Source organism: Vigna unguiculata, chromosome 1, assembly GCF_004118075.2.
Source record: "Vigna unguiculata cultivar IT97K-499-35 chromosome 1, ASM411807v1, whole genome shotgun sequence".
NCBI classification, from domain to species: domain Eukaryota; kingdom Viridiplantae; phylum Streptophyta; class Magnoliopsida; order Fabales; family Fabaceae; genus Vigna; species Vigna unguiculata.
In genome coordinates, this window is record NC_040279.1 from 38146848 (window position 1) to 38166968 (window position 20121).

General features: G+C 31.3%; 2 protein-coding genes across 2 annotated transcripts; both read left to right on the forward strand.

Moving 5' to 3' along the window:
- The first annotated feature begins 632 nt into the window (after positions 1–632).
- Positions 633–4723, forward strand: LOC114195438 (protein NRT1/ PTR FAMILY 4.6-like). Its single transcript, XM_028085914.1, has 6 exons — positions 633–1351; positions 1452–1539; positions 1653–1870; positions 2034–2456; positions 2549–2667; positions 3530–4723. Exons 1-6 carry the CDS (start codon positions 1349–1351, stop codon positions 4407–4409), a joined length of 1731 nt encoding a protein of 576 aa, XP_027941715.1. The 5' UTR covers positions 633–1348; the 3' UTR covers positions 4410–4723.
- Positions 4724–10313: 5590 nt separating this feature from the next.
- Positions 10314–13939, forward strand: LOC114176106 (pectin acetylesterase 12-like). The gene is made up of 12 exons (XM_028061041.1): positions 10314–10789; positions 11183–11265; positions 11586–11715; positions 11822–11895; positions 12044–12130; positions 12221–12345; positions 12453–12513; positions 12782–12835; positions 12965–13042; positions 13136–13241; positions 13326–13471; positions 13646–13939. The coding sequence occupies exons 1-12, from the start codon at positions 10585–10587 to the stop codon at positions 13751–13753; spliced, it is 1257 nt and encodes a 418-aa protein (XP_027916842.1). The 5' UTR covers positions 10314–10584; the 3' UTR covers positions 13754–13939.
- The last annotated feature ends 6182 nt before the right edge of the window (positions 13940–20121 follow it).

Consider the following 20121-nt stretch of genomic DNA (forward strand, 5'->3'; position numbering starts at 1 on the left):
CAGTTCAAATGTAAGATGGATTTTATGAGTGGAATGAGATTCACAAAGCAAAACTAAAGGAAAAGCTCTTGAATTTCAGTGATGTGCATGATAAGAGAGGGAAAGTGACAGTCATGGACTTTTATCAAACAATGGAGCTCTAAAAGGACATTGAGGACACCATATGAGCTGTACCATGTGACCCATAGTTTCAAACTTTGAATATTTGACTTAGGATTTCGGTTTTTCGTGTCATTTCTCTATTTTTTACTGCACTGGGGGAGGAACTGGAAGGTCAGCTTTGCCCAAATGTGAAGCTTTATGTGTTTCTTCGTAGTTCGTACAAATGCAAAATTTTGGGCAATATGTGATTTTTTTCCACAGAAATAAATAAATGATATCCTTTTTCTGTCTGACAAAGCTGCTTAACCAGAAGGACAAGTTTCAATTTCAACCATTGTCCTTTCATACGTATCAGAATAACAATTAATTAACCTAGCTTTGACACAAAGTTGCTGCTGCCGGTGCAGCTTTAATTCAACTACCAAAATGTTAAGAGTCCACATTTCACGCATTCACCCAAGTTCGAATCCAATCCAAACCATTACCAGTTCTCATTAATGATGCAGTATAATATGTTCACACATATATCAAGGTTGTTCTTATGACATAATTAAGAGCAAAATCATGAGGAAATCACGTGATGAGAGTATGCTGCTGCTTTATGGTTAATAAACAGTAAATGAATTTGAAGTGTGATATGACAAGTAAATCAAATAATGTTATGTAATCAAAGCGAGAAAAGTCTACGCAATTTCGTAAAGCAGTCTTTTCCTTTCAATTTGACCCATGAAAGCTTCTGGCTGAGGAAATAGATAAATGGTAGCAATGGATTGTTCAACGAAGACAAGCAGATAGATGGAGTGGAGTGGGGCAAGCATGTTGGGTTGATTAAGATAATTGATTGATTAAGCATCCAGAATTAACAGGCTTAAGCCAGTTGTGGCTCCAAATCAGTGAGTGTTGAGGGATACCCTGTCAAGAATACTACCCAAATCTTTCTTTTCTGTTTTGGATTTGAAAATGCCAAACTAGTGAGCTAAGAGGCCTTGAAAAAGGAGGGACAGAGAGCATGATGAGTAGCATGGAGGACAATTAGTGAAGGATACAGGGAATCAATTTAAGGTCATGGAAATTATAAACTAGGCCCTCTTGTGCATTTTATGCTCAAAGTTGCTCTCTCTTTACCATCCTTGTCTCAGCTCTATCTTTTTCTCGAAAGCTTCCTTTTTGGGCTATATGTTCACAAACACCATTTCCCCTGAACACTCCATTCCTGTCTAAAACACACTTCTCCAAAATCTCTACAATGGTAAGCCACAAGGACTACTCCCTCATTCTTTCTGTTATGCTCAATCCTCCTTATCTCAACCTTTATCCTCTCTCTGTGTCTTTCAAATCTTTTCATACAGGCTGACCATGATGCCAAAGAAGAACAAAGGCCCCTCAACCAATGGAAGAGACGCAAAGGGGGATTCATGGCTTCCATGTTCATTTTTGGTATGCAAAAGCAAAAGGAGAAAAAAAACTCTAACTCTGTTGTATGATTTGATTGCAACATATATATTAGGCTTTTTTCACTTCACCCCCTTTCCCTTCTTTGTTCGTTGCAGTCTTATCAGCATTGGACAACATGGGTTTTGTGGCAAACATGGTGAGCATAGTCCTATACTTTTATGGAGTGATGCACTTTGATCTGGCCAGCTCAGCCAACACCCTCACAAACTTTATGGGTTCAACCTACTTGCTTTCCCTTGTTGGAGGCTTCATCTCAGATACTTACTTGAACAGATTCACCACATGCTTGCTTTTCGGATCACTGGAGGTTCTGGTAAGTGATGAACAATAAGTAATATCTTTGAAAAATCCCAATCCCAAATCCCAAGGACCTGCCCAACACATAGAAAGCAATGTTACTTGAACAAAATGATTACTTACTTTCAACCTTTTGATAAAGTTTCTGAAGAAGAAAAACTATTATTTCACACATGTAGGCTTTGGCAATGCTCACAGTTCAGGCTGCTTCAAATCATTTACACCCTGAAGCTTGTGGCAAGTCAAGCTGTGTGAAAGGTGGCATAGCAGGGATGTTTTACACATCACTGTGCTTGTTGGCATTGGGAATGGGAGGGGTGAGAGGATCCATGACTGCATTTGGTGCTGACCAATTTGATGAGAAGGAACCAACCGAGGCAAAAGCCCTTGCCAGTTTTTTCAATTGGCTTTTGCTGAGTTCAACTGTGGGAGCAATAACAGGAGTCACTGGTGTTGTGTGGGTTAGCACCCAAAAATCATGGCATTGGGGTTTTTTCATAATAACCATTGCTTCCTCTGTTGGGTTTGTGACCCTTGCTCTTGGTAAGCCATTCTACCGCATCAAAACCCCAGGAGACAGCCCCACTTTGAGGATTGCTCAGGTGTGTGCATCTCTCTATTTGGCTTTTCCTTCATCATAAGTACTAAACCATTTTTATAATGTTGAAAAACCATTTTTATTTGTTAACTACAGGTTATTGTTGTGGCTTTTAAGAACCGAAAGTTGTCACTGCCGGAGTCACATGGAGAACTATATGAAATCAGTGATAAAGATGCTACAACGGAAAAGATTGCCCATACCAACCAAATGAGGTGACTCTCCCTGCTCAATTTCATATTTAACAACAGGCATACACAGAATAAAGGCTAATAATTTCTTGCAAATGACAAGACTATTAAACTAAACAGGGTCCAGCAAATTGGTATGTTAGGATTCTTTTTCATGTACCTCGGAGTAGGTAACGCCAAGCACCATGGTCCCACTATAACCCATACACGTCAAGGAACGGCAGAGATATGGGGGAATGAATCATTATATAAGGGAAAAAAATCCTTGCCGTGTGTAAATTGCACAACGCAAAATAAAAGTATTCTGACATAACTAAGGAAGAGGCATTTAAAGAACAGTACTGAATGCAATCACTCAGTTAGTTTTTTTTTTCTCTTTTTTCTGAAATATTATCATTCACCTCAGTGGATAACTGTGATTTTTATTTTTGTCTCTGAGTAGGAAATTGGGTTCTCTGTCCACGCCAACCTGCCTCATGAAAGAATTTGTTAGTCCACCTTAAATGATTTCTTTTTAATTTGATTCAATCATAATTTGATTTGGATTTTAATTCAACAAAATATAAATGAATAGTTGTCATTGGGATCAGATACCACTTCAGAAGTCTGAAATAAATCTAACTTTTTTGTTACCATCAATGTCCTGCTAACCCGATTTCTGCTGAAATTGAAAAACTTTAGACTCATCAACCGAGCCAACTTCGATGATTTCTTCTTTTGTTGATATTTAATTATTATTCGGTTGCTTAAATCATAGCCTTCCAATGTATACAATAATTGAAAAATAATTGATGACAAGATTTGGGTTTAGGCATACACATGTCTCCTATCCCCTTTTTTCCACATTCATGCATGTTAAAAAGTTGTGGTTTGTTCAACTGCGCAGGTTTCTAGACAAAGCGGCAATTATCCAAGAAAACTCAAAACCCCAAGCATGGAAAGTGTGCACAGTGACACAAGTTGAAGAGGTGAAGATCCTTACAAGAATGTTACCAATTGTAGCCAGTACCATTATACTGAACACTTGTATGGCACAGCTTCAAACATTCTCAGTTCAACAAGGGAATATAATGAACCTTAAACTCGGGTCCCTCACAGTGCCTGCACCATCAATTCCTGTTATCCCACTTGTGTTCATAAGTGTCCTAGTTCCCTTGTACGAACTATTTTTTGTGCCAATTGCTAGAAAAATCACTCACCACCCTTCAGGCATAACACAGCTCCAAAGGGTAGGTGTGGGGTTGGTACTCTCAGCAATATCAATGGCAGTGGCTGGGATTGTGGAAGTGAAAAGAAGGGAGCAAGGAAGAAAAGACCCTTCTAGGCCTATAAGCCTGTTTTGGCTTTCATTCCAGTATGGTATATTTGGCATTGCAGATATGTTCACCCTTGTGGGATTATTGGAATTCTTTTACAGGGAATCACCTTCTAACATGAAATCACTTTCCACCTCTTTCACGTGGTTGTCTACAGCCCTTGGTTACTTCTTGAGCACAGTCTTTGTCAATGTCATAAATGCTGTCACCAGAAGGATCACTCCAAGCAAACAAGGGTGGTTACATGGCTTCGACTTGAACCAAAACAACCTTAACTTGTTCTACTGGTTCCTAGCCACCCTCAGTTGTCTTAACTTTTTTAACTACCTCTATTGGGCCTCAAAGTACAAGTACAAATGTGAAGATTCTGGTCCAGGTTTTAAGGCTTTGGGTGAAATGCCTCTCAAAAGGGTTGAGAGAAAAGAAGATTATGGCAGTGGTAGAGAATGAAAGGATTATTATTAGTGGATATTGAATAGAATAAGCATATATATATATTTATATAAGAGGCTGCTATGATGTACTGAGCTTGGGATGTGGAAGTAGGTAATTAGTGCTTGAAATCTCTATTGTGCTACATGTTTGCTTGTATGGTTGATTTGTTTTTGTTGGCTCTGGAACTGTTTCTCCAGACTTTCAAAGGTTTTCTTTTTTAACTTGTTCCTTTTTCGATGTAAGTTCATTCACCTGGTTTTGTAATAGCCTAATGGCCATTAAGCGATGTTAGTTTAATACTTAGTCTTATAAAAGAAACAAAGATGAAATCACGTTTGTATCTAACATTGTTTATAATTTGTAGTAACTTTTTTAGTGTGGTGAGTGGTCGAATAAACAACCTTAATCATGGTAAGTGATTTTTTTCTCCGGTATATTTACAGTGTAGGGGTGAAGATGAAATGATAATAATATTATGACTTTTTTTTTTTACTTAACGTGGATCATTGAGTACTGTATTGATATATTTTTTTTAAATAATTAATTATTCATACTACGTCACCTAAGAGAATAAATTAAGATAAAAATCAAAATAATTTTCCAGTATAAATATAAAAATAGATATTTGGTAGTGGATGGCGAAGTGACAAGGGATTACATGAGAAAAAGTTTGAAAAGGAAAAGTGAAGGAAGTTCCATTGACACTTCGTTTAGGATTAGGTATCCAAGATTTGGATTATGACCCAAGGAAGGACCATTCAAATCAGATTCTACTCTACCCTTCATTATTGCTGCTGCTATCATCGTATATATGTAACCCAAAACAAACACTACTTAAACAACATGTGCAATTTATTTTACTCATCTGCCTCATAAAGAAAGTATAGAATAGTTCATGTGCACCGTTGAACCCAATGGATTAGATGATCTTAACTATAAAATAAAAAGATAAACATAAAAATTATATTAAAAAGTTTAAATTTAAATTATTTATTATATTTTCTAAAGATTTATTTCTTCATTGATATCTATAATTGTATATATTTAATCTCATTCATACTAATAATAGAAACTAAATTTAGATAAAAGTTTAATGAATTATTAAGATACTTCTATTCTTTAACTAAGTTTACTTAATTTAATTAATTTTGTTCATTAGACATAGGAAATCAATGACATATAGGTGAGCCAAACCAAGATTTTGGTCCTTTTTCAACTTGGACAAACCATTTACCTACTATTTCACTTTCAATTCACTATTATTGCTCCTTCACAATACATAAGAAACCAAGGCATCTAAAAACTAGGGATGACAAAGCGGGTAAGTTGGGTCCGTTTTGACTCGTCCCGCGTTTTGGTCCACAATATGCGGGTTAAGTTAGTCCGTCCCGCAGTTTAATTTTAGGTTCATTTTTCTGGCTCGCGGGCCGGCTCGCATTTGTGATGAGTGAACTTTGTTTTTTTTTTGTTAAGTAAAATAATTTTTTTATTTTTTATTTCATAATAATTAATATTCTATCGAAATAATTTCAATTAGTTTACGTAATCAAAGACAAGAAAAATAACAACGAAGATTATAACTAAAATACAATAGCAACATGTCACCTTACAAGACATCTACTTAAAAATGCATAAAAAGATATTCCATATTCAAAAATTAAAATCATTATCTTATATACAATGATTATACATAAACATAATAATATTAATAATAATAATAATAAAAGGAACTTAAAAAAACAACATGATAAATGATGTGAGAACTAAAAAATGACAACATATAATTTTGTGACTCAGCAGACTAGCCCGTCCTATCCCATCTTTAGCCCGCACGGGCTGCGGACCATTACGGGCCAGCAAGTTCAACATTCTGACCCGTCCCATGTTTTTTTGTGCGGGCTTAAGGGTCAGACCGTCTGCCCGCCCCAACTTGCCATCCCTATGCCATCCCTTAGAACAACACTTGTTAAACTAATTGAACTAGATTCCCTTATCTACTTCATTTACCTTTACAGCTCCAGAAAAATAATCTTAAAACCTTCATTTTATTTTACAATTACAAATTCAAACACATGAAATAAAGAACTTACAAATTCAATATGTATACTGCATCACCCTGCGAAACTGGCTCTTATTTCAGATCGTTGTTCTCACCAATAATCAATTACAACCTTTGAATTCTAATTCTAAAAGTAATCATAAATGTTAAAAGAAAAAGTTGTAAGGAATAGGTAACCATTCAAAAACCGTAAGTAAGAAATATTCAGAAAGAATGAAATGTTCATGTTTCTATTACAGAAAAAATTCGAGAAAGATGAAAGTTAAGTCAGTATACATATTGAAGAGAACTTTCGGTATAAGAACTAACACAGAATTAAAATATAATCACTCATATACTATTACCTTTTTCCAGAAGAGTTCCAGATCCAGATTTAATTCAGCTCTTCTAAATTATTCTTGATTTGTTCTTTATTGCTGTAAGCCACTCAAAATAATAATAGTAACAATAGATAAATAAATATTATTATTATTATTTTTATAAGTTAAAATATGATATGCATAGCTGGAGATGCAGAAATAAGAAAGTAAAGGTTAAGTTTATGCACTTTAACACTATGTGTTGGTGGATGCAGGGCAGAGAGACCAAGATCATTGCCACTTCTGTTTTTGCTTCTGTTTGTGCTTTTTTCTTTAGCTAACCTTTTCCTCAACCTTGTTGGTGTTGTGCACATCGATGCCTTAATTAGTGTCTGCTCAATTATTTCTGCATAACACCAAATTTTTTCGAGTTATATCGCTCTTTCCCTTTTTCTCTTTAACAACTCACATAACTTATCATATATTAAATTTTCTATTTTTTCATGATTGTAAAAAGAGTAAAATTATGAGACATTGTTGTCTACCTGTGGGATGTAGGTGTGTGTGGCTGTGCCAAATTTGCATCTCGCATGTGATTGCGGGACATGTGAGGAAATCATGATTAGGATGAATTGTGCTTTACCACATTAATCTGTGTCTGTTGCATGTTATCGAAAACAGTCTTATATACATAATCTTATATACATTGAAAATTTCAATGTTTTTAATATCTGTTTACTGCTTTACTACCAAAATTAACTTCTACATAATCTGGATAATTTCTTTTTACTTCTCTTGAGAGTGAAAATTAAATAGCTACCTAAATGAAGTAGTAAGAATTTCATCAATAAAAATTCCATACGATGTATTTCCAAAATCTCTACAAATTCCATCAATAATTTGACCAATCTTGTAAATGGGTTGAAAACTTTCATAAGACAGAATCAATCATCCATACAACAAATTTAGAAAAACAAATTCTTTGAAAGTTAGAAGACAAATCTATCTAAAGAGATATAATGCACTTGAATATTCCAGACAATATTCAACACCAGGAAGAATCCAAAATCAAAATAAAACTACTCCCTCTTCACTCTCTGCACTAAAATTTGGTAATGTACATTTAAATTTGGAAAAACATTGTATGAACTTTTATATAAATATAGTCCAAATGTGATTGATGGGTTAGGTCAAGTTGAATATAATCTGAAACAGACATGAAAAGAGGAACAAGTTGAGTGGGTGAAAAAGATGACAAGAGCACGTGGTTTTGTGTGGGTAAACACAGATGAATGGAATTAATTAAGTTTGGAGAAGTGTGTAAATGAGTTGAGTAAATGTGAAGTTTAGGCGTAGAGCACACCACACAACAAATAGGTGGTGGGCACAAATGGAATGGAATAGAGATAAAATTGCGTACACGCATCAGGTGTTTCCCCTTCTAACACACTAACCACTCAACCTATGCGTGGGAAATGCAAATTCAAAAGAAACGCATATTTCATCCCTCCCACCAAAACTTTCGTATCTAAACAAAGAAGAAGAAAAAAACAATTTCCCAGTTTCTTTCTATATTCTTCACTTTCTTAAGTAGGCTCTGTGTCTAGTTAGAAAAGAGAAAAAAATGGACCCATTCACTGAATTCCAGAGTCATTATTCAATTTTTATATTGTCTGCAGCTATGAACAGGCTACCATATCTAATTCCCACTGTTTATTTGCTTATTATGTTGTTCCAAACTACGACTAAAGTAACTCACAACTCGAACTAAATTTGAAAGTTCCTTGGGTGGATTCATCAAAATGTAAATTGGTTTGCACCGGTTTTGAAACAATTGTTTTATGATCCTTGAATTGTTGGAACTACTTCTAATTAACAAGTTTTTTATTAGATACACATATTCATATCATATGTGGTAAGAATAAATAAGGCTAATATAATCTATTAAAGTTTTGAGTTTATATGGTATATTATTTTTTTTACGTGGTTAATTCATGAATTTTTCATATATATATATATATATATATATATATATATATATATATATATATATATATATTCTATATTGACAATAACTCAACAAATTTTGTTTTTCAATAATTTTTATATTGATATTTTGCTTAATTATCTCTTTAACTTAAGCATTAGAATATCTAATAATGTTCCATCTCACCCCTTTCCACAAGCACTGCACCAAGATATAATTTGACCGTGAACCAATTGTTGAGATATTTTTATATCAGATTAACATTATATATTGACGATATTTTTTATCTTCACAATATATACATAAAAAAATTGTTATATTATCGAATATTTGTAAAAGAATTATAAATTTAAAGGAAGAATGTCATAATACTTTTTTTATTTTAAAAATAACAAAACTATGTACAAAATTTTTATAAGAAGGATATGATGGGGTAGGGAAGTCACATTTTTGTGTGGGTTAGTTCGTATGTAGTTTTGTTTTCTCTGGTTAATGAAAAATTTTACATGAATATATCCTTAAATTTTTTTAAGCTGTAACGCATAATAGAAAAATAATAATTTTAATGGTGATTCTTCTTAAATTATTTTACATTTTAAAATAAAAATATGATAGCACCCATAATAAATTAATTTTATTTTGGACAATAAAAACAACAAAACTTTGCAGCATGTGCTTGTAAAAAAGGTATTGATGAGAATGTGCTATCATCGCTCCTTCTATACTTTTATATTGTTATTTCATCGTTTTAGAATGAAGTTGAAATAGTAAGTGTTGTATGGACAGACGATTTTGATAATTACGGACATGCAGATTCACAAGGTTGAAAAAAAGGATTTCAAGATAACTTTATAACATTGTGAATTAATTTAAATATATTAATAATATAAAAAATTATACTTCCATTTTATTATGCATTGATATAGTGCGATTTGTTTTTGGTATGCATGTTAATTGTTTTAAAATATACATCTTTTACTTTACAACCATGCACAGTGAAAGACTCAAAGCTTCTCTATTTTCTCATGTTGGCGAGAATATGAAGGACAAAAACAAAATAGAAAGAAAATCTTAGTTAAAAAAGGTATAAAACAATAAAAGTGGTCACAAGACAACAAAAGAAGAACTACTCAATACTTCACAAAACCACCGCTTATAGCGGTGTCTCGTGTTCTCATTAAATCACACTGCACTTTTCTTTATTTCTTTTGTTACACAGATCAAAATGCATAACAGCATTAAAACCACAATCTACGGTTAACATTTCTTCTTTTGTACAAACATGTTGATGTGATTATAATAATTAGGCAATTCTTTTTGTAACACAATTCTTCGTTTGAATTACACGAGTTTAACTAAATTGAGTAAAGATTAAACGAATGTTCTAGTTTTGATTTGGTATCAGTATAAGAATTTGCTGAAAGTTAACTCCTTACGCATTTGTCATAAACTTTTGATTCCATAACTTCATCGAATAATAACAGAGCATCAAAATTAATGTAGAAAAAAGAAAAAGTAGAAAGAGAGTCCGTGACACAAACGGTGTACACAAGATATTTATTTGGCAAGCGTGAACTTTATACGATTCCAAACGTAGTGTTGTGTGTATAAATCTGATTCCTCTTCCTCCTTCCTTCATTTTCTTTATCTCTCTCGTTAGTTATTACCACCTTCGTAACTCTTCCTTGATTAGCTCCGAAATTTTAGAGTAGAGACAACATTTTTCAATAAAAATGGCTTTTCATCTGTTGCTAATGTCAGATTTGGGTGCGCATTATTGTTTGCTTCATTAACCTAACAAAGAACAGTGTTTTTGCCAACTCACCCACCAAGTGTTGTTTGCCCATGGCGAGAGTTTTCTGGACTGCCATTGCTATAGCACTAGTTTTCAGCAACTGGGTTGATGGGTTCGAAGGTTATTATGAACATCAATTCAATGAAACAGAGTTGTCTTTATTAGAGGCTCATGAAGCTTCCTTATCCTACGCCGGGAGTAACCTTCTGCTGGTAGGACTCACCCTTGTCCAAAATGCTGCTGCTAAAGGAGCAGGTAGTCATCTAGTTCAAATCTTTGTTATTTTATTTATTTTTCATTTTATAAGCAAATGAATTAGCCTATGACTCAGTCTGAAGTATAACTGCTGTTGCCACCTCTCCTTTTTTTAATATTATGTTGTTACTTGGAATGTACTTTGTCTGATTGAAATTGTTCTGTTTTCTCATTCATTTTTAAGTACTAAATCCTTGCAGCTGTCTCTCCGCAACATTAATTAGCCTAGCGTGTCTCAATTCATTTTAACCAAGTAAAATATGAATGTTTCTACATGCAGGAACTGCAATATATTTAAGGAATATTTGCATTGAACCGCAGCTTTTAACCATAATTAAGAATGCTTTGGCTATAATTTGGCTAAATGTAATTCCTTTTCTTTGGCTTTGGCAGTTTGCTTGGATGGAACATTACCTGGTTATCACTTGCACCGGGGATATGGATCAGGAGCAAATAGCTGGCTTATTAATTTAGAGGTATTATTACTGTCACTTGGTCTTTTCAATTGTTCTGTTTTGATTCATTTTATTTTTTTGTTGTAGTTTTTTACCTTGTAAAACAGGTCTTGGAAAAGGTTGATATGGATTTCTTTTTCACACTTGAAAAGCATTTGTAATGAATGAGTGTTGGTATCCCGTTTTTGTCACATGACATGACTGGACATGTCATGTATAGAAACAAAAAAGTTTTTGGATCACTAAATGCCATTAAGATTTTTATGTACTGAACAACTTACTTCTCAGCTTGATATGCTGTAGCGGTTTATAGTGATGTTGAAGTGAAAATTGTGTGGCAGGGTGGTGGATGGTGCAATAATATCAGAACATGTGTTTATCGCAAGAAAACCCGGCGTGGATCATCAGATTTCATGGAAAAAGAGATACCTTTCACTGGAATACTGAGTAATAAGGCTGAAGAAAATCCAGGTTTCTTTTCAGTTGAAAAATCTGAAACGATCAAATTCTTCTCTTTTCTTTTCCTTGTTATATGCATCAGCCGTGTTGTTTATGTTATTGTTCTTCATGTTCGTAGACTTTATCAACTGGAATAGAGTAAAGCTTCGTTATTGTGATGGTGCCTCATTTTCTGGGGACAGTGAAGATGAGGTAGAGTTTGATATCCTGATGTTCCTAAAATTAATATTTTGGTTGCAAGAAGATGAAATAACAGAAGTTGTTGCCTTAAAAGTTTAGTATAACATGTGGAATAGCATTCTGAACTGTATTTAGTTTCATAAATTGTTTGTCAAAACAGACTGCTGAACTGCAATTCAGAGGACAGCGTATTTGGGCAGCTGCTATGGAAGATTTGATGTCAAAGGGAATGCGTTTTGCTGATCAGGTTATAGAAACTCATATGCATGGATATGTATGTATAATACTATGTCAGTAATATTTCTTCTGATGTAATGTGCATTTACTTTTGCTTCAGGCTCTTCTTTCGGGATGTTCCGCGGGTGGCCTAGCTACAATTATTCATTGTGATGAATTTCGTGGTCTCTTTCCGGTGACCAGCAGAGTCAAATGTCTAAGTGATGCTGGGTTGTTTCTTGATGCGTATGTAGCAAGCTGAACCACTTCAAGCTTTCACTGAAATTTCCACCATAATCATAGAATTTTCGTTCTTAATTTAGTGTCCAATTGTTGTTCCCTTGGAATTATAGGATTGACGTATCTGGCGGGCGCACACTCAGGAACTTATACAGTGGTGTTGTAGGATTGCAGGTAAGATAGTACGATTTATTAAGAAAGTACTTCCATATTCAATTATTCCATGCTTGTCTCGAAAAATTGACTTATAGTATGTGTTTCAACAACAGCTACAAAACCAAAATCTAACGTTGAATATGATATGAAATCATATTTTGAGCAGTTAAACTGTATTCTGAAACCAGTTTTAATTGAACAGTTTGTATGGTTTGAAAACTTGGTCATTTACATGATGGGTACAAGTTTCAAGGCATGCTGATAAACATTTGTTTAATCATTGCAGGGAGCGCAGAAGAATCTGCCTCAAATTTGTACTAATCACCTTGATCCCATCTCGGTAATCATTGCCTTGTACCAAAAATTTAGGAATATCAGTTTCATTTAAACGAATATGGAGAAAAGGGATGCACCATTGTTTCTTGCTCCTAATTGAACTTTCACTGACTTGTTTTCTACCCTTTTTCAGTGCTTCTTCCCTCAAAACTTGATCGCCAGTGTTAAGACCCCGCTATTCATTCTTAATGCTGCTTATGATTCATGGCAGGTAAATTGTGTCACTTTATGAACTGGTACTAAATCATAAATTCTGGATCAGTAAATTAGCCGTTGATAAATACCTATCCCTGCTTATCATCAGATCCAGTCCAGTTTAGCTCCTCCATCTGCAGATCCGCATGGCTATTGGCATGATTGTAGATTAAATCATGCTAAATGTACTGCACCGCAAATTCAATATCTGCAAGGTAATAAATATGCTGTAGAGCAATAGCATTGATTATAAGTGGAGGGAAGCCTTTAATAAATTATTCATTATCTCTTTGGTGCAGGATTCAGGAACCACATGCTGAATGTTATTAAAGACTTCGCAAGAGCAAACCAGAATGGCTTGTTTATCAATTCATGTTTTTCTCACTGCCAAACTGAGAGACAGGATACATGGTTTGCTGACAATTCTCCTGTTATTAGGAACAAGGTGAGTCTGGCACTTTGAACTAATGCACTGTCACTAAAGAACATTGATTCACCTGTAGAAACAAACAACGTAGGAGGTTATAGATGGTTTTTTGATATGCTGCTACATAACAGTGATTGCTGGCTATTGCTATTAATATGATATAACATTGTTGTGATATTGATGAATGTGCAGGCTATTGCTCTGGCTGTTGGAGATTGGTATTTCGATCGAGCAGGTGTTAAGGTCATTGATTGTCCTTATCCTTGTGATAACACGTGTCATCATCTGATTTTCCGATGAACCAAAGTTTATCATCCTTCATCTCATTCATTTTTCCGCTTTTTCTCAAAAGTGGAGGATTATGCCATTCGATTAAATTATGGAAAACAATAAAAAAAAAAAAAAAAGGAAGCTGAGAAATGCAAATTTAATCTATCGACCATTACCATGTTGGAAATGCCAGCAATAAATAAATGTTATAGTTTAGTTCCCTTTTAGCTTAGAATAAAAAGAACGTGAACCAACAAGTTTGACCCACTTAGGCAGTAGATTGCTGTGTTTTTAAATGTCTTAGGAATTTGATTCATGATTGTGTATGTGAAAAATTAAAGTACTTTATGCCATACTATTGATATAAAAGAAATTTGAAAAAAAAAGGATGAATTTATCTGAATTTAAATTGTTATTACCCACTAAAAAATAAAGTAAAAAACGAAACAATCATACGTGAGAATGAGTCACTCGAAACATTAGCCTAAATTGAAGAATTTACAAAAGCCCACCAGCGCTGAGGTTGGGCGCGCTGCACGTTATTGGGCTGGGCATGGCCCAATGTTCCTTATATTGCAGTTGCCCAACCCAATCACTTACTAATTACAATACAACTCACAAGATTCCAAACTATTTTGACCCAAAAAAAAATTTAAAACATTCAATGCTTTAACTACGCTTCAAGACATGTACTGCGTAGAAGTCATGGAGATGATATACATATGAAGGGGTGGATGAGTCTCACATTGCTTGATCTGATTAACTCTAACGAAATTTGATTTGATTCAAATTATTGATTAAGTTCATATTTTAAAATTCAAGTATCTTTGGTTGGAATATCATACACATAAAACTTGATTCAACCAGAACTAGTAATATTTTACACATTTTTTTTATGTTTTGTAACTTTATAATAATAATTTTAATGTTGTATGATTTTATAGTTTTGACTTTTAAAATTAATCATAATTTTTTTTTCATTCATTATGATTTGCTATTCTGTATTATTATATTAATAGACTCGATACTACTTAAAATTAATCATTTTGTAGCTAACCATTTCAAAAATTTGATTTTTATTGAGAAAGATTCAACCCACCGTATCAAAATGACCTTGCATACGATTTTTATTATGATATGCAATATAAAGTTGGTCTTGCTTAAGATTTTATAGAGAAGGAATAAACTCGTTTTGCATAACCTAATTTTAAGGCACTCATCACCAGAAAAAAAAAAATAATAATAATATTCTGTTTAAAACGTGGGTTTAAAGTCGTTAATTTTTAATCAGAATCCGACATTAACATAGTCCTTAAAACTGTTTCCTATTCATAGTGCAATGCGTTAAAGTTGGGCCTTAGATTGTTACCATTATTATTTGCCTTGTTCATGCTTAAAAACTCGTATAAATTAACCTTCTCCCGGATCAAATCTTCCGACGACAAGGTTATTTAATAATCGACACCGTCATTATTAGTTCAATCATTATCCAAATCATTTTATTCATCTTTGTCATAATCAACAAATTGTCTATTGGTTACTCGTCCTTTTATAAGTAAATCGTCTTGAAGACAATAATTAAAAATGAAAACTTTTGTTTATGAAACATGATACCAATATTTTTTACCCTTACTTGTGATTAAAAACTATTTTATCAATTTTTTTATGAGAACCGTGTGTGTCGAAGCAACTTTGTGAGCTTTGTTTAGCAAGAATATAAATTAGTATATTATGGGAGATCAAACATGGGATTGCTCTGCCATTATCTCATTATCCTACCCGAGATTTTTGTTCTGTTCCTGGACAGTGATGATTGTAGGGTCATAGAAAATAAACCCAATAATTTGTTTCACATGGTTGAAGATTCTAAACATGGAATCACAAATGTCCATAAAGAATATTTAAAGACTAAGACGAGTTATTGAATTTGTGTGTGCACATGGACAATATATAGAGCAAGTTTTAAATAATTCAATTTAAGAATGTGAGGGGGTGGCTTTAATATTTGTAATTATGACTCCAGAATTTGTCCTTATCTATCAACAATGAAACTTCAATTTCTTTTAAAAAAATATTCGTTTTTTTGCCTCTCCCTTAAAATAATTCTCTAATCGGATGATGTAAGAAGTGTTAGATTTATATATGAGTTTCAGAGATACAATACCAATAAGATCTGAGTTTAATTGCATAAGGCATTGACATCACTCTCAACCCAATATCTTAAAATTATAGGTTTATGGGTCTTCATCCTTATATAATGTTTTACTTTCTCATTTTTAATCAAGGGACTTAAATTCACATTTGGATTTTTAACGAAAAACTTAAATTGAAATGTATAATAATTTAAAAGAATCGACAAAATTTACAATTTGAAAGAGTTGAACCAAATTAAATTTGTAAATTACTTTAAACCGTTTCAATTGTTTAAATTATTACTAAAACCCCATCTTTTTTAAAATGTGTTTTTAAACAATAAGGTGTGTTATCGTTAAATTTACGTACTCCTATTTAATAGTTTAATTTTTTAAAAGGTATATTAATATAATGGTTTAGTATAATTTTTTAAAATAATTTAATTCAATTCAATATGAATTTGATTTGGCTCCAGAAAAAAAAAAAAAAAAAAAACTCGGTAGGAGTCTTAATAAAAGCTCAGCCAAAAAGCTTCGACGAAAGTAGGTTATGCAATACAACACAGGAAATAGAAAGAAAATAAGGTGTTGTATGCAATATTATGAAACTTTCTATTGTATCACAAAAACACAGAGTGCAGTGGGGTCATTTGAGATAAATCTCTATTTTATGATGCAAGATTTTGTTCATGCAAAGTTTAAACTCTAGTTGGTCATAATATATGTTGCAAGTTAATAATAATTTATTTATCGGTTATTAATTAATAAACGCTTTTCTTCATTTAGTAAATGACATTAAATAAGGTATTAAATCAGTTGTCATAATTATACATATAACTAAAAACAATTATAAGTTTAATACATTCTTTATTAGTTAACCATTAATGATTCAAGTATTTAGTCATAATCAATATCTATTAAAGTGGCATCGTGTGACATTAGGTATTTAGAATCAAAATATACTAAATGACTTGTTCATTAATTGAGATGATATCCGATTAAAAATACTTTTTCCTATTTTATGAAAAGTATGTTAGTGATAATGATCAATATCTGCTAGTTTTGAGTCTGTTTAATAACCATATACATTCTTACGCAGGCTTTATACGTGTAATTTAAGAAATTAAACTTCTTTAATTTTGTTATTAGGTGCAATTAATGATTCTTAAGTCCGGATCGGATTCGAATTAAACTTAATTCTATTTAATATTTTAATTTTTATATTTAATAATATAATTTTCAACTTATGAACTAATTTCGGATTAATTAGGTGAATTATTCAGATTCTAGATGATTTTTTTATTACACTTCTATTTTAACTTCGAATAAATAAAATAAATATATTAAATATTTGAAAATTTACATAAATAATTTTAATGATTATTTTTACTATAGATTATAATTTTATTTATTTATTATTAAATTTTAATAAAAGAATATCACATTAAAAATAACATTTAAAATTTAAAATAAATTTATAGATTTATTAGGAATTAAATACATCTTTATTTTCTATTTTCTTCTATTTTATTTAATTTGGTCATATTTTTGTCGATTGAGTGTTAATAAAGTTTTAATTTTTGTCATTTTTTGTAATGTCATTTAAATCGTTAACGGAAATGAATAGTGTTATCACATGTTAGCTTATAATTTTCTTAGAATATTTTTTATTTTTTATTAATTAAAATTTTTGTTCACATGTTAAGTCAATTGTGACACGTGGTGGTAGTCACACATGCCGAGTCAGTATCAGTGTCACATATCAAGTCTGTATCAGTGTCACGTGTCGGTGTCTTTTATTCAATTCAGTCATAATTTTCATTATTTTTTTTTTCAATTTAGTTTTTATTTTGTTAAATTCAATTCCAAATTTTTTCTTTCTAAATTGATCAAATTTAATTTTTTATAAATGTTATACTACAATTTTTATTAAAATTCAGATTTATGATAAATATTTATTTCATTATTTTTAAACCAACCATAACTATGTTATTGGAAGGAAATTATTAGATTTATTTTTTATTTTTGTTACATGTAAAAATAGTGTTAGAGTTGATTTAAAATTAGAAAGAAAATTATTCATTATTTTTAAATTCAGAATGAAAATTCTTCTTTATTTTTAAACCAATTCTAATCCTGTTTTTTAAGTGTAGCAAAATTCAAACATAGATCTAATAATTATATTCCAGTTATATAATTATAATGAGTTTAAAACTAACGAAATAAATATTTAATAAAATTGTAAATTTTAATAAAGATTTTAGTATATTGAAAAAATAAATCTGATCACAATTTGAAAATTAACAAAATTAAGATTGAATTGAAAGATTAAAGAAATTCTGGACTGAACTGAATATAAGATACTGATGTATGACATTAACATTGACATGTGACATTACATGTAACATTGATACTAACTTGACACTAATACAGTCATGTATCACAAAACTGATTTGACACATGAAGGATTATTTTTATATTAAAAAAAATAAAAAAATCTAAAATTAAAAAAATCACTATATGACATATGACATATTACATATAACACACAATGTTCATCTTCCATTAAAGATTTAACCGTTATTATAAAAAATTTCAATTAATCAAAATTGACCAAAATTTAAAACAAAGATAAAATTGAGCAAATTCAGCTAAATATTACAAAAGTTTTAATTTACTATTTGGTAATTATTTATTTTAGTAATTGTATTTATTCAACGTTACCGGTGGATGTAACCCGTGCGCATAAATTTGTTTTCGAAATTCTGCGGTCAGGATTGGGAGTTATTTATTCTTGTAAGATATTATTAATAATATTAATTTTTGTGTGTGGCTGTCATTTCTAATGTCACTCAAACCAAAAAACAGGGCAACCTATTTCAGTGTCATGCGAGTGTGGGACCCATTCATTTAGAATTCTATCGTCACAACTTCAAATTGGTACTTTTTCTATCATCTAATAAATATCCTTGATAATCACTGATTTTAAGTTTCAAATCTTTTAATATATAACTATTTTTTAAAAAAATTCTATCACAATAAATAATTATATCTGTAAAAATTAAGCAAAAATGTATCAAAGTAAACGACAGTTATCTTCATAGATGGAATTTCACATTATTTAATAATATTATTTCTTGACACTCTTTAAATGATGAATATATTTTTCAGTAACTCCTTTTTATTTACTCCTCTGATATAAAGTTTGAACTCCTCTGATATAAAGTTTGAACACGAAAAGTATTTTAGAAAAAATATATTTTGAAGATAAATCGTGTTTCTTCTAAACTAATCAAAAGAGTTTACTTTTTATTTTTGATTTCAGTGTAATTAAAATTAAAATAGAAACAAAGTTTAACAATTGAAAGCTAAAATCTGGAAACAAAACTTTTTGAATAAACTTAGAGAAATTATTTATCTTTTTATGACATAAAAAATGGCATACAATACAAACAAACAATATCCAACGACGGTTGTGTCTTTTATTTATTTATTTTTAATTTATAAATTAGAAAGAAAATCGACTTGGACGGAATGGGTTGAATTTTCTCTCCAAGTACGTGTTTGGTTTCGCGTTTAAAAATGTAGAATTGATTTTCTAAAATAAAATCAGTACGTATTTGATTTTTAAAATTAATTAAAAGATAAAAATTTTATGTTGAACTAGAAATAACTAATTCTTACTTTTGTGTTGAAGAATTAATTTAAATTTAAACTATTAATTTCTTTCAAAAAAATTGAGGTAAAATTTTGGAAGAATGAAATTTAAATTTTAAATCAACAGTTATATAATATTCATAAAAGTTGTATCATGATATTAAATTTCTATTAATATATTATTGTATTGTTTAATTTCAAAAATAATTAAATTAAAATAATATTCATTATAATAAAATTTTTCTTCCTTTTATTTTTCAATGTTGCAATGCACTAGGACCGTGGTGCAACCAGTTGACCTATCAACCAAACTGTGTTGTTGAGACATAAACTATCTTGCTTAATTAATTTGGTTCACAATAGATAATGGTGAAACGTTTTAAGAATGTTTTATCATTGTTCTTATCTCGTGCAAAATTTCTGTACAATCCTAATTTCAAATCCATGTAAATAAAAAACGTGCAACATATTAGACAAGACCTAATTAGGTTATCTTACACTAATATAAACATGTAAAATTTAAAAGGTACATGTATATAATTAAGATAGATTTTACAATATATTTTTAAACAAATATTATCAATATATATTTATTAAAACACAATTTTT